This window comes from Harpegnathos saltator, unplaced genomic scaffold, assembly GCF_003227715.2.
Source record: "Harpegnathos saltator strain DR-91 unplaced genomic scaffold, Hsal_v8.6 scaffold261, whole genome shotgun sequence".
NCBI classification, from domain to species: Eukaryota; Metazoa; Arthropoda; class Insecta; order Hymenoptera; family Formicidae; genus Harpegnathos; species Harpegnathos saltator.
The window spans coordinates 414,833-441,311 of record NW_020230052.1 but is presented as its reverse complement, the minus strand read 5'-3'; the positions used below and the strand labels follow the sequence as shown (position 1 = coordinate 441,311).

Below are 26,479 nucleotides of genomic sequence, written 5' to 3'. Positions count from 1 at the left end.
CAAAATATGCAAAAAAAACAGTGAAAAAAAATAAAATAAAGAATGAGTATACATTGTTTTAAATTGTTTATTTTTTTTAAATTGCTTTTTAGTTATTCATTTTGTTCCAAATCCAATAAATTGATTAAAATTTAAATATAAAATTAAATATACTAAAACGAATAAGAGCTCATCTTTATCGATCGGTAAGTTACTTTGCTACGTAGTTCATATATTATTGGGGGTCATCTTTTAGATGGCGTTAAAACACTGGTCAGAAATTTTACATGGAAGTTTAACAACCCTAACTTTACTGCCTTCAGTGAATGTAAAGCCAGCGGCATACGGTGCTTGTTTTCGTGCTGGATTGCTTGCTGGATGATAATACTGCGGTCTGATTGGTGCATTTCCATCCATCTTCGGAAATGTACCAATCACAACGCAATATTTTCATCCAGCAAGCAATCCAGCGCGAAAACAAGCACTGTGTGCCGCTGGCTTAAGTGTAGTTAGCTTGCGAACAAGTGAAAATAAAGCCAACGGCACACGGTGCTTGTTTTCGTGCTGGATTGCTTGCTGGGTGAAAATATTGCGTTCTGATTAGTGCATTTCCATCCATCTTCGGAAAAGTACCAATCAGAACGCAGTATTTTCATCCAGCGAGCAATCCAGCACGAAAACAAACACCGTGTGCCACTGGTTTAACAGACCATATATACATGTCATATGTATTCGAATACCATTGGACCGTGGCGTACGAACTTAACTAATAAGATGTAAACAATAAGCGAATCAACAAATTATCATCAATTATTCTTATAGTCGAAAAATTTGACTCTGATCGACCAATTTTCTTAGTACTCAGCAAGAAATGAATATTGTATCGAAATCCGATTCAACGTTCACTAGAATATTTAGAGCCGATATTCATAGTCTGATCTTATATTTTAGTTTGAATTTCATCTTCCAATTCTGTACGGTTCATTTTATTGATTACACAATAACTGAAGATGAATTTAAAACGATCTTAGATAATATCCAATAAGGAAAACAGTTAAGCCAGCGGCACACGATGCTTATTGTTTTTGTGCTGGATTGCTTGCTGGATGAAAATACTGCGGTTTGATTGGTGCATTTCCATCCATCTTCGGAAATGTACCAATCACAACGCAATATTTTCATCCAGCAAGCAATCCAGCACGAAAACAAGCACCGTGTGCCGTGGCTTAAGAAAAAAGATTCAAAATTTTATATTATTTTAATCAGCAACTCAGAGCAACACTCTTTTGAACACAAATATTTAAGAATACAATTGTATCTGAATGGTCAAACTTTAACCTTTTTCTGACTATTGTTATATCATACATTTTCATAATAATACGCACATATATATAACTAAAAAAATATGCCGCAATATCTGAAACTTAAAAAAACTCAATAAAATGAGAAATCAATATAAAGTCAATTTTAAGTCATATGAGATTGAGATTTTATTCATGACCAAATATTGACGTAAATGTGGTCAAAATGACGTCAAATTGACTTCATTTTGACTTTTCTTTTCTCCTTGGGATGTAGGCTCGAAGTTGTCATCCATGATTGCTTGTATCGCTGGAACTATTTCGTTTCTTAGCATATTCTCATATTTTATCGCTGTTAGATTTCCGTTAATAAAGAGTAGACCTATGAGAACATTATTCAAAATGCCTACCCAAACATTCACTTTTTGTGGATACTGCGTGTGTGTTTCTTCAATCCAGTGAGGATTTGTATCTGACCAAAATCTACAATTGTGTCGATTAACATGGCCATTTAACTGAAATGTTGCCTCATCTGAAAATACTACATTTGATAGATAGTTAGGATCTTCGGCTATTTTTTCCATCATCAAATCACAAAATTCAATGCGTCTATCAAAATCATCTTCATTTAGCTCTTGTACAAGATGGATCTTATAAGGATGAAATTTATTCATTTTCAATATTTTAAGCACAGACATTTGATCTATTTCATGTTGCTGTCCTACTTTGCGAGTCGAATCATGCGGATTTTCGATAAAGGATTGTAGAACATCTAATGATTTTTCTACACTTATTGCTGATACTGGCCTACCTGCTATTGCACGATTTTTCACACTTCCAGTTTCCTGAAAACGCCTTATCATTCTTTCAATAGTAGATTTTGAAATAGCATCACCCTGATTACGAAAAGTTTCATTAAAAAGTCGCCTCACATCATTGTACAACCTTAGTCGATCATCCCATCCTCTCATCATCAAAAGAGATATGCGTTCTCGTTCTGAAAGACTTGCCATATTGATAAGCAGAAGTGGTAAGATTTATTCTAATCGATTAAATTAATATTTGGATCAATTAAAAGTTATTCTAAAGACAGTGCTGAAGAATAATAATGAGCACGGAATGAAGTGCAATTAAGTCAGCTTACAACTAGCTTCAAACTGTTTCTTAATAATTTTCAAAAAAATAGAGGAATTTCAGTCGAGTTTGCGATTCACTAAACTGTAATGAGTATTAAATGAGTAAATGGAAGAAATAAACATCGAACAGCAGAATAGTTCAAATAAATAAATAACTGAAATAAATCAATCAACGAAATTAAGACAAGCCAATAGGAGCCAACGCCTGGAAGTTAATCGCGCAATTATTTTTACGAGTTGGCTGGATCATCCTCCGATCTTGTCTTAGTTGGCTCGATCACTCCAACCTTGCTTTAGTTGGCCGGATCATCCTCCGATCTTGCCTTAGTTGGCTAGATATCTTACTTTAAAAAACTCGATAACTTCGGAATAGCTTATTCAAATTGAATGAAACTATAGCTTTGAAAGGGTCTGAAGAAGGGCTATAAGAATATGCAATAAAAAATTGGGGGTTCCATTTAAAAAATCCGAGGTGACTTTGTCCTGACCTTGATGACGTCACCCAAGGTCAAATTGTTAAGATTGGTAAATAAATCTTTTCCAACGCTATAACTTTTGTCTGAAACATTTTTTTATAAATTGTATATTTTTCGAAATTTTCAGGGGTCCCGGGGTTTTTTCTTCACCCTATATATATATCCCAGACAGCACGGATGTCCATTGGACGTCCATTATATGTCCATTTTTTTTTTTACAAAAGACGTCCATAGGACATACGTTTGTCACAACTTCAGACATAGGACGTCCGATGGATGTACATCGGACGTCCTACAGGTTCGATATCCAACAAGGACATCCTTGTTACGTCCAATTTATGTCCACGGACGTAAATTGGACATACAGACATAAATTGGACGTGAAACGTACATCCATTGGATGTCCGGCGCTGTCTGAGATAGTTACCCAGACAGCACACGGATATCTATTGGACGTCCGTTATATGTCCATTTTTTTACAAAAGACGTCTATAAGACGTACGTTTGTCACAACTTCGGATATAGGACGTCCGATGGACGTACATCGGACCTCCTACAGGTCCGATGTCCAATAAGGACATCCTTGTTCCAATTTATGTCCACGGACGTAAATCGGACATACGGACATAAATTGGACGTGAAACGTACATCCATTGGATGTCCGGTGCTGACTGAGATTGCTCACTGGATGAAAATACTGCGTTCTGATTGGCGCATTTCCATCCATCTTCGGAAATGTACTACATGTAATCTGTTTTCAATTATTATAAAAACTTATTATTTCCCAAACGTTAAAAACATTACAAACGTGTTTCCCAAATAATTTTACGTTAATTAAAAGTTAAAAAAATTTTTCTTTTATTATGTCTGCTAACTTAACGCTTAATTAATTTTTATTAATTACTAATAAATTATTAATTACTAATAAACTATTATTGATAATTATTTAGAAAATGGACCTTACCTTGGATTTCGCTCAAACTCATCTGTCTTATGTATTTTGACGTGTAGAAGCCGAATCTGCAAGTAAAAATTACCGCTCGACTCTAGTTTGCGAGAAATAAATTGTTGAAAAATGACACATGCGAGGTTAGAAAATCTATCATGCCGGTAATACAGAGACTTATGGTCTGTTTTTTTAGTCGGAAAGTGTAAATTAGTACATGTAAGCGGGGGAGGGGCGAAATCCTTTCCCTAAAGACATTTTCATATATTATATAAACATATGAATTTTTAGCTCATGTATCAGTGGTTATTTTTGTTGTATAATAACCATTGATACATGAGCTAAAAATTCATATGTTTAATATATGAAAATGTCTTTGGGGAGAGGGTTTCGCCCCTCCGCCGCTTACATATACTATTTTACACTTTCCGACTAAAAAGAACAGACCATAAGTCTCTATATTACCGGCATGACAGATTTCTTAACGTCCCATGTCATTTTTTAACATGTCATTTTTTAACAATTTATTTCTCGCAAACTAGAGTCGAGCGGCAATTTTTACTTGCAGATTCGGCTTCTACACGTCAAAATACATAAGACAGGTGAGTTTGAGCGAAATCCAAGGTGAGGCCCGTCTTTTAAATAATTACCAATAAGGTAAGTAAGGATACAAAAAAAATTAGAAAATCTTCAATTTGTCTGCTAACTTCACGACGGTCCCATTGTGCTTTTCTAAAGCCAGCAGCACACGGTGCTTGTTTTCGTGCTGGATTGGTACATTTCTGAAGATGGATAGAAATGCACCAATCAGAACGCAGTATTTTCATCCAGTAAACAATCCAGCACGAAAACAAGCACCGTGTGCCGCTGGCTTTACCTAATATCTCTTGTAAGAAAATAGAGTGAACAAGAACCGTGCATGCGTTACCGTTACCGTCAGGACGGACGTAATGTATACATATTTTCTCAGGTGGCGCGACGGAGAAAGCGTTCCGGCGTAACCGGCCCGGTGGCCACTCTCAGGTTTCTCTCTGGTATTACTTATTCACTTGTTATGTAATAGTGGTTGTCTAAGTTTGTTTCTTCGATTTTAACGAATTATTTTGGGATTTAAAAAAATGTCTGTTAGCAGAGTAATTGTGAGTATATATAAAACATGAGACGAATGTCTTTGTGTGAAAGCCTTTGTACAATTTCTCAAATATATTATATTCATTGACATTTTCCTAATTATGTTGATTGATTATAAATATCAATAGTTTTCATTGCAGGCACGAAGTTTTTCCTCGTCTATCATCACACAGCAATTAGTAAAGGTAATAAATATATTTTACAAGTGATTGTTTCTTTTCTTATAAAACTTTTAAGTGTCAAAGTCACCAGATTACAATGTATTTTTTGAGAAGTACTTTGTATATTTCATTTTTTATATTTAGATAAATATGCATTAATATACATGTGTGTATATATATATATATATATGTATGTGTATATATATATATGGATATGTGTATATATATATATATGTAATATGTAGCAGATGTATAATATATTATATATCATACATTATGCATACATAAATACGTAAGCAGTCTGAAAAGTTCTCGATCTGACACATACATGGTATTAGAAACTGTCAAACTATAATTGTATTGGAAAGTGGCATCCCTGATATAAACCCATGTAAAATTTTATTTGATCTGTCAAATCATTTGAGTAGTAGCACCAGTTGAAAAAGCTTTGTGCAAGATGGATGCCGCATTTGCTAACAATTGACCAAAAATGCATTCAAATGTGTATTTCTTAAGCGTGTTTGGATCGTTTTAAGCAAAATAAAATGGATTTCAAGTGTCGTTTCTTAACTGTTGATGAAACTTGAATCCACCACTATATACCAGAGTGAAAAGAACCTTCCAGAATCACACTTTAATGATGGTATTGAATTGTTGAAAAAACATTGGAATAAATGTATTAAAGTTTCAGGAGATTATATTGGAAAAATAAAACATATTTCACGGCAAAAAAAATTTTCTTTCATTGTTAGGCCGAGAACTTTTCAGACTGCCCTTGTGTATATGTATACACATACACACACATATACATAGGGACAAGTCAATATATAAATCATAAAATGGAATAGAAAAAAAATAATATTAGGTATTTGCTTTATTTTTTACTTTTCCACATAATCCCTCTGCACATTCAAACACTTATTCCATTGTTTGACAATATTTTGGATATTTGCAGCAGAGAAGATTTCTGACTGTTTGCGCAGTCAATGAGTGATCTTATTGGCAGTGGCTTCATCATTATCCACATAGAGTAAAAACTACTGAAAATGCAATTTTTGGTTGGAAACATCCATATTATAATCTAAACTTAGTCTAGATCTTTAGTGACTTCAATTTGTTTGGATCGTTTAGAGATCATCTGGATAGTTATTGTTTTAATAATTATGCATATTAAGAGACACCTCCCTTCCAGAAAAAAACAGTCAAATATTGACTCAAACAGTCAAATCTACACTCAATTATTCGAATTTACCATTAAATATGAGTATATGTACTCAAAGGAGGAGGGTCTCTAAGGCCTGTTTTCGGCACCCTTCAAAATTGAACCAAAATGGCTGGAATCACTTCCTTATACCCTTGGAAGTAATATTTAGTCAATTCCAGCCTAAACGGAAGTATTTAGAGTATATACTTCAAGTATACATGGTGCATCAGCGCACCCATATCAAGCATTTCTTTGGAAAACTAAGCATTTCTGAGAAAAATGTTTCAGATAAAAGTTATATGGTTTCAAAGGGGACATAAGATGGTGTCATTGGTTTGACCTTGGATAGTCATTTGAAGGTCACGTGAATGTCGATTTCAATATTTTATATAGAACTTCCTATTTTTATATATCTTGTAGCTTATCTCGAGAGCTTTGCAAAACACTTATAACTAAGTTATTTTTCATTAAATACTTTGCGAGTTATGAGGCTTCTTACAGATAGATTTGTAGAAACGTTACTTAAGGAGATCCGAGATCGAAATCATATTATTTATTCTTGTTGATTCTCTACATGTGAACAGTAAAATCGTAAACGTCATCTTCCTTTAAGAAACCATGTAGAGTGGGGTGTTGGATTTACGTGAGTCCCCTTGCCTGCCACTTTTTGGGGTGCTTGATTAAAAAAGTGAGTCCCCTTGCTTCTCACCTTTTAGGGTGCTTGATTAAGGTGAGTCCCCTTGTCTCTCACTTTTTGGAGTGCTTGGTTAAGGTGAGTCCCCTTGCCTCTCACCTTTTCGTTTGCAGGAACATTAATATTTTCTGCTATATTGGAAACGCCTAATTATAAATTGCAATTCACTGTAGAATAAATCTGAATAATTATGCAAGATTAAAAACTAAAGAAGGAGAAAAAATAAAGAAGAAAAACTCAAAAATAACAAGATCTTTTTGCGTAATAAGAAAATCTCGAGAAGCAGCTCTGACAAGAAGTAGTTTTATTTTTATCGTAACCAGGTCCCTGGGTACGCGCATACACGCATTTTGTGTATCTCTGACATTAAGATGTGAGATCGGGTCCGATATAAGGCCATGGACATAAGCAGAACTTGGTCTATTGAATTAAAAGCTTAAGGGATCGTAATTGCTCAAAAAGGTGCATACAGTTCTTAAAACAGTTCTTTTCAAAACTTCGTATTTAGCCTTGCGGCAGAAAATTCGTCAGTTATTTCTTTCAGAAATATTTGTAATAAGTATTTCTACGTGATCTACGATAGTGTTTTGGAAAGCTCTCGAGATAAGTTACAAGATATGTAAAAATAGGGGGTTCTATATAAAATATTGAAATCGACATTCACGTGACCTTCAAATGACTATCCAAGGTCAAACCAATGACACCATCTTATATCCTCCTTGGAACCATACAACTTTTATCTGAAACATTTTTCTCAGAAACGCTTAGTTTTCCAAAGAAATGCTTGACGGGCGCGCTGATGCACCATGTATACTTGAAGTATACACTCTAAATACTTCCGTTTAGACTGGAATTGACTAAATATTATTTCCAAGGATATAAGGAAGTGATTCCAGCCATTTTGGTCCAATTTTGAAGGGTGCCGAAAACAGGCCTTAGGGGGATCCTCCTCCTTTAAGTGTAAACGCTCAATATTTGAGTGTTTTTTCATAAGGGCTCGCCGACTTTAAACTTCATATATGTTGTCAAAGAACATTTCCTTGAGCCACTAAAAAGTTGACGGTCATTGTTTATTAGGGTTGCCAGATGGCCTTGATTTCCGGGATTGTCTCGGAATTTTTTCAAGTTCGTCCCAGGTCCCGGAATTTGAGTTTTTTATCCCAGAAAAGCAAAATTTTGATAAAATTATAATCATAATATTTATGTTCTCAATCGGTACTAGAGAGAAATGTGAGACCAATCATTGGGATTTATGAGGTCGAAAAATTTGACGTGCCACCTGAGAAACTATTCGTGTAATAAAAAGAAAAAAAGTCAATCGTATAATTGATGTCTAAACTTCTCTTTGCTAGTACCTAATTCATATATTTATTTGTTGCAGGTAAACAATAACATCTCTTAACTGTCTTATCCTTCTATCTGTCGAATTTAAAATCCTCTAACACCCTATTTTTTAACTTAAAGAATATCCCGAAAATAGTCATTTTGCATCTGGCAACTCTAATCCTAATATAATCTGACCTGACTTAATTGCTCAATTTAAATTGCTGTTACTTTTGACATTAGGAAATAGAATAAAATAAAAATATTATATTGCAAGATATTGCACATTTATCTAGTTTTCAATTTATTTTGTTACGATTAATAACAATATGCTTAAAAATGTATAAAGAATATTTGCTTTCAAACAAAAATTCAACAAATTCATAAATAAAATATAATTTACTTTTGATATATAATATAAAATATAATAGTACTTTTGTTGAAAGAAAGTAGTCAAATAAAATGGCGATGTTATAAGGTGTTATACATATCAACATAACTAAAGAAATGCAATAACATTATCTCTTTTCGACCATTATTTATATTTCTAATTCTTCGTGTAGTATTATTTTTCGATGAAATAATTATAAATTTGATAGAAATGTTTATAATATGTCCCACCTTGTGTAGGAACCTTACTAATCTTTTTAGTATACACCTTTTTTTTAGTATATTGTAGACTCATCTATTTAGTAAGGCAAAGATTTAATAAATATCTTCATATTTTTCCTTTTAGAATGTTGTTTTTTGACTGATGGAAGGTGTTTTCCCCTTTTTCATCCTATCCCCTGGACCTTCATCATTCGTTTGTAAAAATAGTTACATTTATATAAATCTTTTTATAGATCTATTAGTCTCTATACAATATACATAAATTCAAATAATTTTACGAACAATTGATGAGGGTCCAGAGGATAAATACATTTAAATCTTCGCCTTACTAAACTAATAAGTCTACAATATACTAAAAGAAGAATATACTGAAAAGATTAGCAAGGCCCCTACGCAGGTGAGATGTATCATGGAAAGATTATTAATATTATCATTAGATAGATATAGGTTGATTTTTTACATATATTTAACGTCGTTTACGTTTTGTAGATTTAATGTTTTATTATATAAAAATTATATAGAAATTTGCAAACTTCAGTGAAATGAACTATTATATGTTTAACTTTGCAGTGAAAATATTGGCTGATATAGAACTTATATTTTCGAATTTTTTTAATAAAAACTTCACTTTCCTTTTGTCCTTAAAACCTTGTATATATGCTTTCTTATAGTTAATTCTATTGTTGCTAAAATCGCGATTTTTAGTGGAGTAATACTTTTGGATATTTACCAAAACTTTGTTAATAACTTTATACGCCAACTGAAACTTTTTGTAAGTTAAGTTAAGGTACATGTCTTTGATAACATATATGGAGTTCAAAGTCATCGGCGAGATATCCCTTAATATGCATAATTACGGTTATTTTGACAACTGTGAAGCTGTTGCCAATAAAGTTACTCATTAGCTATATAAGCAGCTAAGAACTTTGCTGCTATCTTTCAAGGATTAATCAAACAATGGGGTAAGTATGTAAATATGCAAAAAAGTTATATTGAAATATAAAAAAGTGAAGAAAGTACTTATATTCTTTTTTTCTATCTCTATATATACATATATATACGTACATATACAGGGTGTCCCATTTTTTAAAACGCACCTTGATAATTTTTCAACGAAGCATTTTCAGCAAAAATATTTCTGACAAAAGTTGTATGATTTCAAGGGGGACATAAAACAATTATACTATTTTATTTACAAATGGTACCACTTTCGAGATATCCACTGATCATTACTTTTCTTAAATGGAAACTTCAATTTTTTATTATACCGTATTTTTCTACCAATTAATTTAAACAACTTTTGTCTGAAACATTTTTTTATTTGCCTAATATTTCTGAGATATTTAAGGAGAACTTGATACAACTTTTTCAATATTTAACTCATGATATCTCGCTAATTATTTGTCGGAAGAAAAAATTGTACTAGAGTTTTCAGCTCTATTTAATCTCAAGAATATATTGTTATAATAGCACCCTGATTTTTGTTAACTTACTGATTTTTGGAAATTTCAAAATCATCAAATTTATAAACAAAATAGTATAGTTATTTTATGTTCTCCTTGAAATCATACTACTTTTGTCCAAAATATTGGTAAATACATAGAAAAGGATATATCTCACCGATTTTTTTCATTTTAAAATATGTTATAAAGGATGAAATTCTGAGTGACTTTTCCTAATACAATTATATGGGAGTTGCTTATAATTTCTGAGATATTTGACTTTAAAGTTTTATAATTGTATGTTATAAAGTTTTATAATTGTATGAAGTATATTTGAGGTAGAGGTAAATATATAGAAGGGTGTACACCTCACCGGTTTTTTTCATTTTGAAATATGTTATAAAGGATGAAATTCTGAGTGACTTCCTGATACAACTATATGGGAGTCGCTTATAGTTTTCGAGATATTTGATTTTAAAGTTTTGGAATTTTGATTATCCTGGAATTTAATTCCAGATATCATAAGCTGATGTTATTTACAGTACAATCCAAACAGTTAATCCAAACATAGTGTATATACAGGGTGTTCCGTAAGTCGAGGTCAATCGCTCGAGAGATGAATGGGGGGAACCACAAACAAGAAAGAAAGTTGATACAAACATAGGTCCAAAAATGCATTGTTTCCGAGTTATCGCCATTTTTATGTTAAAATTTGAAATTGCTTTGCTTTCGAATTTTTTTGGTTTTGGAATTTCGATGGTTTTTATGAGTTTCAAAACACAACTAAAGTCCAATAAAAGTTGCGGGCTGCTGTAGCACTACCCAGAATGCACCGCGTGGAGGTACAGCCCGCTTAGCATCCCTTGGCAGAGATCAGAACCTCACAGTTCGTCACTCCTGTGGTAAATACCACAGTGTTATTGTACAAGCTTTGTTTTCGAACACCTTATATAATTTTTACGTTCACTCACACACGCACACGCATACGCGCGCGCACACACACACACACACACGCACACACACACACACACACGCACACACACCCACGACAGAGAGGGTTTGGAGTCACTAAATACCACAGGAGTGACGAACTGTGAGGTTCTGATCTCTGCCAAGGGATGCTAAGCGGGCTGTACCTCCACGCGGTGCATCCTGGATAGTGCTAAAGCAGCCTGCAACTTTTATTTGACTTTAGTTGTGTTTTGAAACTCATAAAAACCATCGAAATTCCAAAACCAAAAAAATTCGAAAGCAGAGCAATTTCAAATTTTAACATAAAAATGGCGATAACTCGAAAATAACGCATTTTTGGACTTATGTTTGTATCAACTTTCTTTCTTGTTTGTGGTTTCCCATTCATCTCTCGAGCGATTGACCTCGACTTACGGAACACCCTGTATAGAAATATAGGAAACCGTACATATAAGCGGGGAGGGGTTCCGCCCCTCCCCCGCACCCCCTCTCCAAAAAAATCCTAACCGAACCTAACTTATTGCATCTTTATATATTAGTGGGCGATGTTGAAAAGATCTCCTTAAAAGTCACAACACCTAGTTATATGCAGATATAATAATTTAAGTTATTATTATTATAATAATAAGTTATTATTATAATAATATTATAATAAGTTAAGTTGATCTAGGTGATAGATCTTAAGAGAACTTTTTTCAACAATGTCCAAAAATATATAAAGATGCAATAAGTTAGGTTAGGTTAGGATTTGTCTGGGGCGGCGGTGCGGGGGAAGGGCGGAGCCCCTCTCCCACTTATATGTACTGTTTCCTATATTTAAAGTGAATGAAAACTGCTTGTCTACTTCAAATATACTTCAACGTACAATTATAAAACTTTCAAGTCAAATATCTCAGAAACAATAAGCGATCCCCATATAATTGTATTAGGAAAAGTCACTCAGAATTTCATCTTTTATAACATATTTCAAAATGAAAAAACCAGTGAAGTGTGCCCTTTTCTATATATTTACCAAAATATTTTTGCTGAAAATGCTTCGTTGAAGAATTATAGAGATGTGTTTTTTAAAATGGCATAGCCTGTATATGTATATATCCTATGTGCAATTTGTGTGTGTGTGCATAATATGTATGTGTGTAAGTATGTACTGTGAATAATATACAGGGTGTCTCAGAACTTTGGGACACGGGCTCCGTAGGGACATAGAGCTAAGTGAGAGGAACAAAAAAGTCCTGTACCATAATGTGAAAATCGTAATAGTTTTTTAGTAATAACCGCGTAAAGTTTGGCATTTTCCACGCCCATCGCGGCCGCGCTCCGCTCCGCGGCAAGCTGTGTGCGTAGGGGCTGAGCAATAACGCGTCTCGCGTTGACTGTCGCGATGACGTCTTGGCGCTTTGACGCCGCGCAACGGTCAGCGCGAAACACGTTATCGCTCAGCCCCTACGCACACAGCTTGCCGCGGAGCGTCTATAGGCCGCGCTGGGCGTGGGAAACGCCAAACTTTGCGCTGTTATAATTAAAAAACTATTACGATTTTCACTATTACTATTACGATATTAATTTGTATAAATTAATCATTATGGTTATGGATTTTCACATAAAGGACTTTTTTGTTCCTCTCACTTAGCTCTATGTCCCTACGGAGTCCGTGTCCCAAAGTTCTGAGACACCCTGTATGTATATATATATATATATATAGTTTATATATGTATATAATTTTATATTTTTTGTGTTAATATAGCCTCCAATTCAAGTTTTTGGATTAGAAGGCAGATATGCAACAGCTCTTTTCTCAGCTGCATCCAAACAAAAATCTCTTGATGTAGTGGAAAAAGATTTGATTAATTTTCAGGTATAGTCACTGTTTGAACAGATATTATATGTATATTTATAATGTATCTAATTTTTTTTAATATGTATGTATCTAAATTAGGGTCTCCTGAAAACAGATACTAAATTAGCAGAATTCATAAAAGATCCTTCAATAAAACGGAAAAATAAGACAGAAGCCTTTAAAGCTATTGGTAGTAAGGTCAGTATGAATGCAGCCACAGCAAATCTGTTGACATTACTTGCAGAGAATGGCAGATTGGGGAAAATCAATCAAGTCATTAATTTGTATAAATTAATCATGGCTGCTAATAGAGGAGAAGTAGTATGTGAAGTAATTACTGCAAAACCACTAGAAACAGATATGAAGAATAAATTGGAATCAGCTCTTAAAGGTTTTTTGAAGAAAGGACAAACTATTTTGCTCACAACTAAAATAGACCCTTCCATTATTGGTGGAATGCTAGTGTCAATAGGTGACAAATATATTGATATGAGTATTGCTAGCAAAATTAAAAAGTACAATGATCTCATCCAAGCTACAGTATAATTGATTCAAATATTTCTCTGATATAATAAAATAAATTTCATCACATATAACTGTACTTGAGTGTTATATGTAAATTATTGAATAGTAAATAAAATGCTGTAATTTCAGTCTGTGTGAAAATGTGAAATGATTATCATCTGTATTATATTAAAATATACCCACAAAAAAATATGGATATAAATGTGTGTACTAAGCTGGAACTTATGTCAATTTCATTTATTTGTAATCAACAAAATATTTTTAAAACTTTGACAAAATCTTTTGATAATTACATAAGTATTTTATTATCTATTTTAACAATAATTTGTAACTTCTCAAAATATAACATGTTAATAATTAAAATAAGTTTATTTATATAGGTATCTTCAGCATTGATAATCATATACTTTAATTTCTCTTATCCAGAAAATAAAAACATATGTAAAATAAACATTAATAAATGTGTATGTAAAATAATGTATAAGCAATAGAGGAAAATAGAATTATTGAATCTAATCTTCAAGCTATTGGTTTGATATTAGCTTATACAAGGTATATAAAAAGTCCCGAGACTCCTGAATATCTCAGAGGAGTTACGTTTTAGACAAAAATGTTAAAGATGAATGTTATAGGGTTTCAAGAGGTCTATCTATTAGTTTTATCAGTTTAATCTTGAGTGGCGCTGCCAAGGTCAGGTCAAGGTCAACTTAATTTTTTAAAATGGATACCCTCATTTTTTATTACATCATCTTTTTCTACCAATTAATTTTAACAACTTTTGTCTGAAACATTTTTTTATATATAATAATGCCTTACCTTTTGTTAATTTATCGACCTTTGGGAATTTCAAAATCACCAAATTAATAAAAGTCAGGGTACTATTGTAACAATATATTCTTAAGACCAAATAGAGCAAAAAATCTAGTACTATTTTTTCTTCCGACAAAGAGCGAGATATCGTAAGTTAAATATTGAAAAAGTTACCGAGCTTTCCTTAAATATCTCAAAAAATATTTGGCAAATAAAAAAATGCTTCAAACAAAAGTTGTTCAAATTAATTGCTAAAAAAAGATGATGTAATAAAAATGGGGGTATCTATTTAAAAAAATTAAGTTGACCTTGATCTAACCTTGGCAACGTTACTCAAAGTCAAACTGATAAAACTAATAGATAGACCTCTTGAAACCCTACAACATTCATATTTAACATTTTTTTCTAAACTCACAACTACATAACTCCTCAGAAACATTCAGAGGTCCCAAGACTTTTTATTTACCCTGTATTTTTTGCTTAAATGTATAAAAAAAACGTATCAATGAAAGCATCGCAAAATTTACCAAAAAATTCTTTGATGCAATATAATTTACAAGAAAATATTAAATTTTATTTAATTGCATTATCTTCATGTTCTCTGTACTTAAAATAACTAAAATATAATTGCACTAAAAGCAAAAAAGAAAATATAGCTAAAAAATCATATCTCATGTTTTAGCGACTTAATACAACTAAAAATATGACAAATATATATTTTTTATAAAAATACTATTTAATTATATAAAATAGGATGATATATTTGTGAGAATTGCATTTTATATATATCTTTAAAAATAATGATGAAGTAATTATGTAAATATCATATTTCAACAAAATGCTATTTGTAAACTTTTATGATATTTATACTTGATTAAGTAACGCAATAGCATAATTAACTCAAAACATTTAATTCATGTAAGGTTATATCTGTCAGTTATAGATGGTTTAATATCAGTTATGTTAAAATTGAGGCAACAACTCATATTATTATCCAATATTAATAATTATAAATAGAATATGGTTTAATTTGTTAGAAACTAGAGAGGAAGAGAGAGTTCTATTTACTTTCCCTTTTTCAGCAAAGAATAAATGTATATTTTTGTGACCTATTTTACATTCACATAACATTAATATTATTTGTTACAACTGTATTGATTTTAAACGAAATACATGTTTCATTCAATTACTTATAATTGTCATTTCATAATAATAACCAGAAAAAAGTTTAATAAGTCACAGTTGTATATCACAAATTATTACTCTCTAAAAATATATCGATTGTAATATACAGGGTGAGGGGTTATAAGTTTACAACCCGAAGTATGAAGGTAGATTAGGTTAAGACAAACATAAAAGTCCCATACCGTTTTGCGAGATTCGCAATAATTATCGAGTTATTAATGACAGAAATCTGAGGAATGGGAGCGCGCCGACATAGATGACATTGGAGAAGCATTGCAGCTACTCAGGCCACAGCGCGGCCCACTCGACCCAGCAACTGTTGGCGGCGTGCGGCGAAACGTAGGTCCGGCGAGATAAAATAACACGAATAGCCGCGCATTGTCTTTCCCCTCGCCGCGCACCGGCAACAGTTGCTGGATCGATTGGGTCGTGCTGTGGCCTGAGTAGCTGCAACGCTTCTCCAATGTCATCTATGTCGGCGCGCTCCCATTCCTCAGATTTCTGTCATTAATAACTCGATAATTATTGCGAATCTCGCAAAACGGTATGGAACTTTATGGAACGTTTGTCTTAACCCAATCTACCTTCATACTTCGGATTGTAAACTTATAACCCCCCACCCTGTATATAGGGTGTTTGATAGCTGATCATACAGACGAAAGTTGGAGATAGATTGGATGTAGCCGAGAAGAAAAGTCATGTACCATAATGTCAAATTGGCAATAGTTACCGAGTTATTAATTAAAACATATGAGCCAACGAGCGCGTAGAGAGCGGAGGGCGGCCGCAGTAAGCATGTAGACATTTGATACAGGCGGAGTTAGTGAGTGGCGGTAGGCAAGCGCGCGCGGCGAGGGGCAACGTAAGCGGCAAGAGGCGATCGCGTGCGACGAGGAGCGAGCGAGCTTTTTCTTTATAGCTTTTTCCTTATAGCTCGCTCGCTCCTCGTCGTTCGCGCTCGCTCGCCTCTTGTTGCTTGCGCTCGCTCGCTCCTCGCCGCGCGCGCTCGCCTACCGTCACTCGCTGACTCCGCCTGTATCAAATGTTTACGTGCTTACTGCGGTCGCCCTCCGCTCTCTACGCGCTCATTGGCTCACATATTTTAATTAATAACTCGATAACTATTGGCAATTTGACATTATGGTACATGACTTTTCTTCTCGGCTACACCCAATCTATCTCCAACTTTCGTCTGCATGATCAGCTATCAAACACCCTGTATATATATAAAAAAAAAATAAGACAATTTTTGTGTACAATTCTATATTAAAACATTATGGAACGTCGGGATATCGTCCTTAACTAAAACCCAATCTTCTTCTTCTTCAAGAACAGCAGATGTAGCTGATTCTTTTGCCAAAGCTGCAAGCAGAAAACCTGATTAGATATCTTCTGATATTGATCATTAGTAGTACCATATAAGTAATTTTTTGATAATCCATTAATTACTTACCATTAAATTGAACTTCTAATTCATGGCAATCTACTGATTGCACTTGTCGAAAATCATTACCAGCTGTTGGAATATAATCCAACTTATTTTGTAAAAGTGTCTTTCTACATTCTCCAAGATCTTCCAATCTCTTTAATTCGGTATGATAGCTCACATCTTCCTCTCCTGATTCGGTTTCTGTATGATCACTGTGATCAGTGTACTCCTTTTTTTCATTCGTACTCTGTTCTTCGTTCATCGTATTATTAGGATATACGTTACAATTGATGTGCGTTATACTATCCACATGATCGGGTGCATTCGAGTTATTTTCTATTTGACTACTTTTCATATACTTGCATAAGATCGAATCAAAATCAAGAATATTAGCTAATAACTTTTCTTTATTTTCTACATCTCGTTGGATCCTTTCTAAATCACGATCTGATTTTAACACACAATTATCATCTATATTCAATGACAATAGTGAAGAATGGGTCGTTGTCATTGCTTCATTGACATTTATGTTATTAACATTTGGGTTATTCGATGAAAAATCCGTGACGGATGGTGATGCAATATGCCAGTTTTTGTTTGCCATTTTACTATGAGATTTTCTTTGTTTTCTCTTGGGTGTAAAAACAACGTCTTCAAATTCCTGTTGACCGATTTTTCGAAATAATTCTCGACGATCATTACTCTTTTCATCCTTTATATTTTTCTTTCTATCTTTATGTTCTAATATTGTATTAATATGTGTCATAAGTGGGATATTTAAATCTAATGGAACTATTGGTGGTATTTCGACTATTTCTACAGCTTCTTCTGCATTAACAACTGCATTGTCATCAATACCAATAGTAACTGGTGCAATACTGTAATGTAATTTATTCTCATTAATATTAATAACATCATAGATAAACGATTTCTTCTAAAAAAATAACTCATTATCGTTGATGAAAAAAAAAGAATATTAAGAGCCATCGTTGGGTATTAGATACAATAATGTGAATTAAGCAAAAGGATAAATATATTCGATTGTGTAACTGTTTCTCAAAGTTTCATCTCCTTTATGCTATCTCGATAATTATTGCAGATAGAAAAAAACTTTTTAAACAAAAATTGTACGGCATAAAAAACCGTACAATTTTTCTGCAGTTTCACCCCTTAAACCTGAGCCATTGCCAATAAAGAAAAATATAGGTTTCTTATTCTTGATTACTCTACAATATGCCAACTTCCTTATAAATGTTCTTTATAAATATGATTCCCGATATTCTATTTTAATGAATCCCCTCTAAATTATATAGAAAACTATATCAGTGGATATTGCGAAAAATTACTTCAGTTAAGAGCAGGAAACTGGACCTCCCTATTTATTAGATTGAGTGCTATTACAATTTGTATCAATAAGTTTGGTTGCATTACAGAATCAAATATACGTGCATTACAGAATCAAATATATTTATTCTTTAATTTAGTTTAAGTTATCGTACTTTACCTCCAATGATGGCTCGTAATAACTTAGTTTTTCTTTTATCAATTGAATACTATTAGAAGCATTAAAATATTTTTGTTTTGTTTCTATTATTAATTTTGAAAAACATCTAGTCATCGTTATCGTTACTCAAATATGAATCTCATTATAATTTCAATTATATTTTTTCATAAAATTTTGAAAAGGTTTTTAAGATTCTCCACTACTCATTCCATATATGTTCTATATTCTAAGTACGCTAAGTAACAATAAAAATGACAATTGTATTCGATACTATTATTCAGAAAATATAATTGTGTCACCATTACTAATGAAAAAAATAACATTGTTACTAAGTCATTACTGCAATAACTTATAATGACATTACAAATAATGTATTATTTCCAACTTATGAATAACATTAATGCTTTAATTCCACGGAATGATATGTATATTTGGTTTTAGTACGATTTTGACACTTAAAATATTCTATTACACATTTGACTGTGTTTCAAGTTGCATCAGGAAAGATGTCCATCAGGAAAGACATTACTTTCTGTACTTTTACAACAGATACTTGCTAGAATACAAACGTATTTTTACACAAGATGTCAATTTTACTTGTATCGCCGCACTTAGAGTTTATTGCTATTGGAACCAATTGTGGGCTTATCTACTGTATAATAGTTAAAAATGTTTGAAAAATGATTTTAAAAAATTGTTATATACCTCACAGCAAAGTCTTTGTAAATCTTGTTTTTCTCGATTATACCAGTAGACAAGCCCACGATTAGTTTCAATAGCAATAAACTCAGTAAGTGTAGCAATATAAATAAAACTGACATCTTGTGTAAAAATACCAGTTTATATTCTGGCAGGTATCTGCTGTAAAAAGGCAGAAAATGGTGCTTTTCCTGATGCCTGTCCAAGTCATTATTAAAACTTATGTATAGATACTTAAGATTATTTTTTTGTTACTTTACTTTACTTTTTTTTGTTTACTTACCCTACAGTTTGGATAATGTTGGTTGAATTAATTTTGTGAAAGGGAATAGCTGACACTACAGTACTCTCTTTTAATTTTGAAGTTAGTTCTAATAAGCCAATAGTGACAGGTTTACTACATTCTGCAAACGATGATAAAGGATCCAATGTGGTTCTTGTTTCTTCTGTTACAAAACAATTAAAATATTTTACCAATGATTTTTATTTTAATTTCTCATTATGAAGTCTCACTCTATGATCTTTCTAATCACTCTAAAAATAATAATTACCTGATGTGAAAGTGTTATCTTCCGGATAGTGAGCGATACGCAAAATATTTCTTTCTCCTTCCAATATAAATATCTCATCTTTAGTACAAGTTACATCAGTAACACGCCGCAAATCGGTCACAACTGATGTTATTGCAATAGTACTTGGATTTACTACATAAATTACATCATCACTATATGTTACTAACAAATCATCACAAAACGGCAATGCAATACCGAAAGAAGGTTCACCGCGATTCCTTCTGGATCCTTCTGGTGCGGGATTTAATAACTCTACTTCTGTATGACCAGATCTGACTGCATCCTATGTGAAACAAATTTACAATTTAATAGGTTAAAAAAATAACTACTAAAAATATTTATTGTATTAAATTTGAGTACCTTAAATATAAGTGTTTTCAACACAGTACCAACTTTATCAGCTTGCCATAGACGCAAACCTGGTCTACTAGCATAGATAATTGGTTCTTGGACATAATTTTGTCGAGAACCAAATACCGCACCTAGTTTACCTAATCTAAATGTACCAAAATATCATTTTACATTTCTTTAAAACTTTTACTACAACACATATGTGTGATTATAAATATACTAACGTTTTACGTTCTTTTTGGCCAACTTGTATAACTTTTCCATTTTCGTTTCTATTCACCAAAATTGTACGTAATGTAGTTGAAACCAATAACAAGCCTTGTTGATAACTCAACTGTACCACTGAATACTTTTCATTTAATAACTGTGATGATTTAGATAAATGCTATAAGAAAATAATATAAAATACTAATTATTTCTATATTTATAAAAAACAGTTAAAAAAAAGATCTGATCATTACATACCATATAAAAGTCAATTTCTGTTAAAACTACTAGACCATCTCGATCTCCGCTAAATAATTTCATACCATTCTTGGACCATTCAACTGCTGTCACTGCATTTTTATGCAAACCATTTATACTATACCTTTCCACCTTATAAATAATAAAATATATATTATTTGACAAATCATAATGTCTGAATTTATATTATATTTATATTATATTTACCTGTATTTTTTGTTTCGGTTTTAAACTATCTGGTAATGTATCTGGTGGACTTTTGGGAATTTGAAAAACTGTAATTACTCCTTGTTCATTACCAGCAGCAACCATATAATCAACAGTAGATATTACTTTTACACATGTGATTTTGGAATATGCATTCTAGAGGAAAAAAGATACTGTTGTCTTAATTAGTTAAAAATGTTTGAAAAATGATTTTAAAAAATTGTTATATACCTCACAACGAAGTCTTTGTAGATCTTGTTTCTCTCTATTATACCAGTAGACAAGCCCACGATTAGTTCCAATAGCAATAAACTCAGTAAGTGCAGCAATACAAGTAAAACTGACATCTTGCGTAAAAATACCAGTTTGTATTCTGGCAGGTATCTGTTGTAAAAGTGCAGAAAGTGGTGCCCACTCCCTTAATGGTCCGACATCTTCACACATGGGTGTTGCCATTGTTACTACATATTTCACAACAATACTGTTATATAATTATAGACTAAGTTTCATAACAGGCTTTGAAAATAATATAGAAATACATATACAAGGCAGTATAATGTTCAATACATAAAGCAATATTTTACTTATTTTACAAACGTACGCTTGATGTACTTTACTGACGCACATTTGCAACATACTATTATTGCATATATTGTTATATGTATATTTTAATTAAATTTTTAATGTACGTAAGAAGTACCTTTGCTCAGGATTAAAGCTAAATCGATAGATTTAATGAAGATAGATTCAGACGAAGGAGAAAGCTCACAAACATCGATAAACTATATAATCCATATGATAATTTTCCTTTCAATACATTGTAACTCTTTCATTGCAACTAAGTATACGCAGTTACATATATATTGATATACTACAAATTTATAAACGTGTTTTCTACAGACGTTTGTAACCGAAAGAAGGAAAAAGACAAAAAAACTACATCTGTCAACCTCAATGAATACTATGACCAGAGAGAAGAAGGAGAAGGGTCATGGACCGCTTTCAGCCGAACCAAGTGCGAAGCGCTCTCTGTAGAACCATGCATATGAACTACGATACCAATGGCCACATTCAGTACTTCTTCTTTTTGGAAATGGCACTGGCATGAATGTCATTGGCTAGTACGGTCGCGGACACTCGCGGACATAAAGCTCGTATCAGACTATGGATTGGGATTGAGATTAGATTGAAATTTGACCAATTAAAAAGAAGAAAATAATCTCAAGTATAGTAAACTTACTCCTGATTGGTTAAATTTCAATCCAATACTCAATCCCAATCCGTAGACTGATACGGGCTTTAAGGTTTGTGCCCGTGTTTTTGCAACTTTCGGAACGCATCCCGACTCGAGAAGAATGAGAGTCACTGCTCCGCCTGCGAAGCATGCCTGCGCAGTGACTCACAACGAAAGGCGAGAAATGAAATATACACGGTGGGATATATTATAATAATACAGACTCAGATGAAATGAATACTCCAGCATTAAGGATGCGGTCCATCAATCGCTACAAATGCTTCGAAGCGTTTTTACTTCTCTTTCTTTCTTCGTTTGCATCCGAGAAATAGAACGAGAAAGATCGAGAAACGCTTCAAAGCATTTGTAGCGGTTGCCGGACCGCATTCTAAATGGAAATGAGGAAACATAGAACAGACAAGAATCATCCGATCTAAAGCCAGCGGCACACGGTGCTTGTTTTCGTGCTGGATTGCTTGCTGGATGAAAAGATTGCGTTGTGATTGGTACATTTCCGAAGATGGATGGAAATGCACCAATCAGAACGCAGTATTTTCATCCAGCAAGCAATCCAGCACGAAAACAAGCACCGTGTACCGCTGGCTTTAGTCTTATACTTCGGGAAACATCCGAAAAAGGTAGAGATAAATAAACATGTTTATGTTTTTAAAACAATACGAACTTAATTAAGAGAATTAAGCTGCATTACGATAGTTACGATTCTGTTATACATTTATATATGATTTATTGTTTCAGCAACAGCCATCTTCTATAGCAGAAGCAATGATATTAGATACAGAAGCAGCTGTTATAGCAAATTTTGAATTTTTGGAACATACAGACATGGACATGGAAAAGGAAGAAGTAGATGGAAAGGATGAAATTTATGATGCAAATATAGATACCAAACCAAATAAAGTAACGTTTACTATCATCTTGTGTTTTAATGATATTGTTCACGCTATTTGTTAATATACTTTCTTATTTTTCAGGCATCTATCCCCCTTCTAGCGGAAAATGTTGATACAGATGCAGAGGCAGAAGAAGTATTAAATGAATTAAATCTCATAGAAATTGAAGAATCGCCACCTGGTTCTATCCATCTGGAAATGAATTCTTCAAAGAGGTTAGCAAATCCCTTTTTATTCGTTTTACTTACTTTAAGATAAAATATAAACCTATTACAATAATAAATATTTTGTAATATTGTCACATATAATCACATAATCTAATGATGCCTGTAGATTTATTACATAAAGGATTACAACAAGATCCAAGACGCCCAAATAATAAAGAAGGTGGTGACTCCACGCTGGAATTAGGAAAATTAGAACAATTATGTGTTAACAATGATGCAGAAATATCGTATGATGTAAGTTCCAAGAATTTTCCCCTGTATTTTAGTCGAGTCGCTTTTTCAGCTATGTAAGAGTTACAGTTTGTTGACACTCTTAACGTATTATTTCTTGCAACATAGATGGTTTCCACCACGAAGGAGATCTTTAGAAAAACATGGAACGCTAAATATACGTTACGTTCGCATTTTAATGCTGTTAGAGCACTCATCTTCCACCCTGCACATCCGGTTCTTATTACCGCAAGCGATGATCATACATTGAAGTTGTAGAATCTTCATAAGACTACCGGCAAAAAAGTAAATCCAATATCGATTAATGTTGTGAAAATATATAAAATATAAACCGCAACATTTCATTTCAAAGATACTGTATATCATAATTTTATGTTTTAATATTCTTTCAGGTCAACTTCGTTAGATGTAGAACCACTTCACACATTCAGATTATACACTGGACCTGTGTTGTGTCTAGCCATGTGTAGTATGGGCAATCGATGTTACAGTGGTGGTTTAGATGGCATGATCCATTGTTGGACATTACCATCGGCTAACATTGATCCATATGACTCGTACGAACCAAGTGTCCTTAGTCATACATTAACGGGGCACACAAATGCTGTTTGGGGCTTGAGCATGTATTATATATATGAAGCATACATTTTTCGGTTGATCCATTATTTATGAAATTTGGTATACAATAGTTTTTTGGGTCGCTGATCACGAATCCGAGGTCAGAAAAAAATGAGTTTTTTTGCTCTTTGTTTATTTATAAAACTTGCAATAAATAAGTCCTATTTTTTATATTATTCTATCCTTAAGATAACGATAAAATACAAAAAACCAGTCTAAATGTGTCAGTTGGATAATAAGCTGCCAAATAATAAAGAAGTTTAGGTGGTAACGTGCGTTACCACCATGCATCAAAGGGTTAAGGAAGTTTTACTATATTAATTATATGTGATCAAATAATGTCACTGATGCTTACGAACAGTTGTTAATAAATTCTTGAAAGAAAGAAAAAAGAAAAAGGATATAGTTTTGATTGAAATTTATGGATTGTATTTATGTAGTTAAAAAATAAGCAAATATATTGTTTATTATTATACTTTATTAAATTATATTAACAATATATGTAACAGCATCTAGAAGTTATATGATTCTTATTGAAAAATATTATTTTTATATAATGGGTGAAAGAAAAATCATATTACATAAAATATATTGAAAAAATATAACATTCAAATATATGTTCTTATATATATATCATTACGTCGAGTTTTTGAGAATTTGGAACATCAAACAAAATTGAATAGAACAGCGAAGATGATCAGGGCGAAATCGAGTCTTCTCAAACTGAGCACCATTTTTGCCTTCAACAATCTCTTCAGACTTCACTACGCGTTCTGGATCGTGACGTGTTCGTTATTTAAATATGCTGTGTGTATGGTATAAATCGTCTAGTGTGGCACACTAGAAAATTGTTCGCCTGCACTTGCCTACGTTTCAGTTTACCGTGCGCATCGGTCTACCCGGAGTGAAGACAAGAATTTCAAGACGAGGGGTCGATACGGGGAGCACAGTCAAGAAGGACCCGTCTCTCTCGGTGCCTGCGTAAACCGAATTGGATGAGAGATGAAATGAGATGAAGACAAGATGAAATGACGATATGAGAAGGGCGGCAAGGCGGCCACAGAGCACCAATTTATAAGGAGTCTGACAACTGCGTCATGAAGACCTCTTTGTCCTGCGTCTTTACCTCCGAGCTGCCAGCGGCGCAGTTGGCGGCGGTTTTCGGCTGAATCGATGAGGAACCTTTGTTGTTGTGGTACTGGTGATTGCTTCTTGTGTCCAGAGTGAGGATGGCGACGACGTTGGCTGTCCGTTGCGGCTTCTCAAAGTTCTCATGAGTAAGGCATCGCGGAGCCTCGCTCTGTAGCGTCGTTCATGCTCGGCTCGCGTATCGGTGAACCTCGAGGTGGCTGTTGCTGTTTCCCGCTCGCTCATGGTGTATTGCTAGGATAGGGCGGCGACGTGACCACCTTCGTGACGGAATTTAGAGTCATGCCCGAACGAGTCACCCTGGGGACTGACTGTTGTTGCTCGTAGGAACGCTCGTCGACCGCGGATTGTCCGGACGACACTTCAACTGAAAATTCAGGTTGCGCTCCACGACGACCGCCGTCGTCGGCTCCTTATATTCTTACAAAATGTAAGAATATTTCCATGTATCAATATATCTTCTCATATACAGGGTGTTTGATAGCTGATCATGCAGACGAAAGATGGAAATAGATTGGGTGTAGCCGAAAAGAAAAGTCATGTACCATAATGTCAAATTGGCAATAGTTACCGAGTTATTAATTAAAACATGTGAGCCAACGAGCGCGTAGAGAACGGAGGACATCCGCAGTAAGCACGTAGACATTTGATACAGGCGGAGTCAGCGAGTGACGGTAGGCAAGCGCGCGCGGCGAGGGGCAACGTAAGCGACAAGAGGCGATCGCGCACGACGAGGAGCGAGTGAGCTTTTTCTTCATAGCTTTTTCCTTATAGCTTGCTCGCTCCTCGTCGTTCGCGCTCACTCGCTCTTCGTCGCGCTCGCTCGCTCCTCGTCGTTCGCGCTCGCTCGCTCCTCGTCGCGCGCGTTCGCCTCTTGTCGCTTCATTCTACGTTGATTACGTCCTCCCACAGAGGACGTAATCAACGTAGAATGGCAGCCGGCCCAAGGATACAGCGCGACTTGTGGAGCGACGAGCGTGCAGACGAGGAAGAGGAGCAGGACCAGCAAGACCCGACATAAGGTATATAGCACTGTTGAATAAACATGCAATATTTACAAAATATTGTGAAAATATAGATGTTGAATATTTCGTAAATATTCTAATGTCCGACATTTTCAGGCATGAAAAGGGTATGATAAATATCTA

General features: G+C 33.8%; 3 protein-coding genes across 5 annotated transcripts; 1 reads left to right on the top strand and 2 right to left on the bottom strand.

Moving 5' to 3' along the window:
* The first annotated feature begins 4,823 nt into the window (after nt 1-4,823).
* On the top strand, nt 4,824-13,887 carry ATPsynO (ATP synthase subunit O, mitochondrial). Of its 2 annotated transcripts, none has more exons than XM_011140907.3 (4): nt 4,824-4,977; nt 5,110-5,154; nt 13,122-13,232; nt 13,314-13,887. In XM_011140907.3, exons 1-4 carry the CDS (start codon nt 4,957-4,959, stop codon nt 13,758-13,760), a joined length of 624 nt encoding a protein of 207 aa, XP_011139209.1. In that variant the 5' UTR covers nt 4,824-4,956; the 3' UTR covers nt 13,761-13,887. The 2 variants fall into 2 exon arrangements, with proteins under 2 accessions (XP_011139209.1, XP_011139208.1); XM_011140906.2 differs by having other exon boundaries at nt 4,871-4,977; nt 5,098-5,154.
* Nucleotides 13,888-16,898: 3,011 nt separating this feature from the next.
* Nucleotides 16,899-21,903, bottom strand: LOC105183054 (WD repeat-containing protein CG11141). 2 transcript variants are annotated; one of them, XM_011140905.3, is made up of 10 exons: nt 21,662-21,903; nt 21,193-21,422; nt 20,962-21,117; nt 20,755-20,886; nt 20,514-20,674; nt 20,299-20,434; nt 19,918-20,221; nt 19,650-19,812; nt 17,188-18,041; nt 16,899-17,096 (listed from the first exon to the last, which is right to left on the bottom strand). In XM_011140905.3, exons 2-10 carry the CDS (start codon nt 21,415-21,417, stop codon nt 16,996-16,998), a joined length of 2,232 nt encoding a protein of 743 aa, XP_011139207.1. In that variant the 5' UTR covers nt 21,418-21,422; nt 21,662-21,903; the 3' UTR covers nt 16,899-16,995. The 2 variants fall into 2 exon arrangements, with proteins under 2 accessions (XP_011139207.1, XP_025155109.1); XM_025299324.1 differs by lacking the exon at nt 21,662-21,903 and adding an exon at nt 21,563-21,615.
* A 2,754-nt stretch (nt 21,904-24,657) lies between these two features.
* LOC105183052 (uncharacterized) lies at nt 24,658-25,846 on the bottom strand. Its single transcript, XM_011140904.3, has 2 exons — nt 25,309-25,846; nt 24,658-25,159 (listed from the first exon to the last, which is right to left on the bottom strand). The coding sequence occupies exons 1-2, from the start codon at nt 25,554-25,556 to the stop codon at nt 25,102-25,104; spliced, it is 306 nt and encodes a 101-aa protein (XP_011139206.1). The 5' UTR covers nt 25,557-25,846; the 3' UTR covers nt 24,658-25,101.
* Nucleotides 25,847-26,479: the final 633 nt, after the last annotated feature.

Coding starts and splice junctions, on each gene's coding strand:
- ATPsynO (XM_011140906.2), top strand. CDS start 4,957: ATGTCTGTTAGCAGAGTAATT. Junction 4,978..5,097: donor TGTCTGTTAGCAGAGTAATT/GTGAGTATATAT, acceptor AAATATCAATAG/TTTTCATTGCAGGCACGAAG. Junction 5,155..13,121: donor TCACACAGCAATTAGTAAAG/GTAATAAATATA, acceptor GTGTTAATATAG/CCTCCAATTCAAGTTTTTGG.
- LOC105183054 (XM_011140905.3), bottom strand. CDS start 21,417: ATGGCAACACCCATGTGTGAAGATGTCGGACCATTAAGGGAGTGGGCA. Junction 20,222..20,298: donor TGAAAACACTTATATTTAAG/GTACTCAAATTT, acceptor TGTTTCACATAG/GATGCAGTCAGATCTGGTCA. Junction 19,813..19,917: donor AGATAACACTTTCACATCAG/GTAATTATTATT, acceptor GTTTTGTAACAG/AAGAAACAAGAACCACATTG.
- LOC105183052 (XM_011140904.3), bottom strand. CDS start 25,556: ATGAGCGAGCGGGAAACAGCAACAGCCACCTCGAGGTTCACCGATACG. Junction 25,160..25,308: donor GCGCCGCTGGCAGCTCGGAG/GTAAAGACGCAG, acceptor CGGTTTACGCAG/GCACCGAGAGAGACGGGTCC.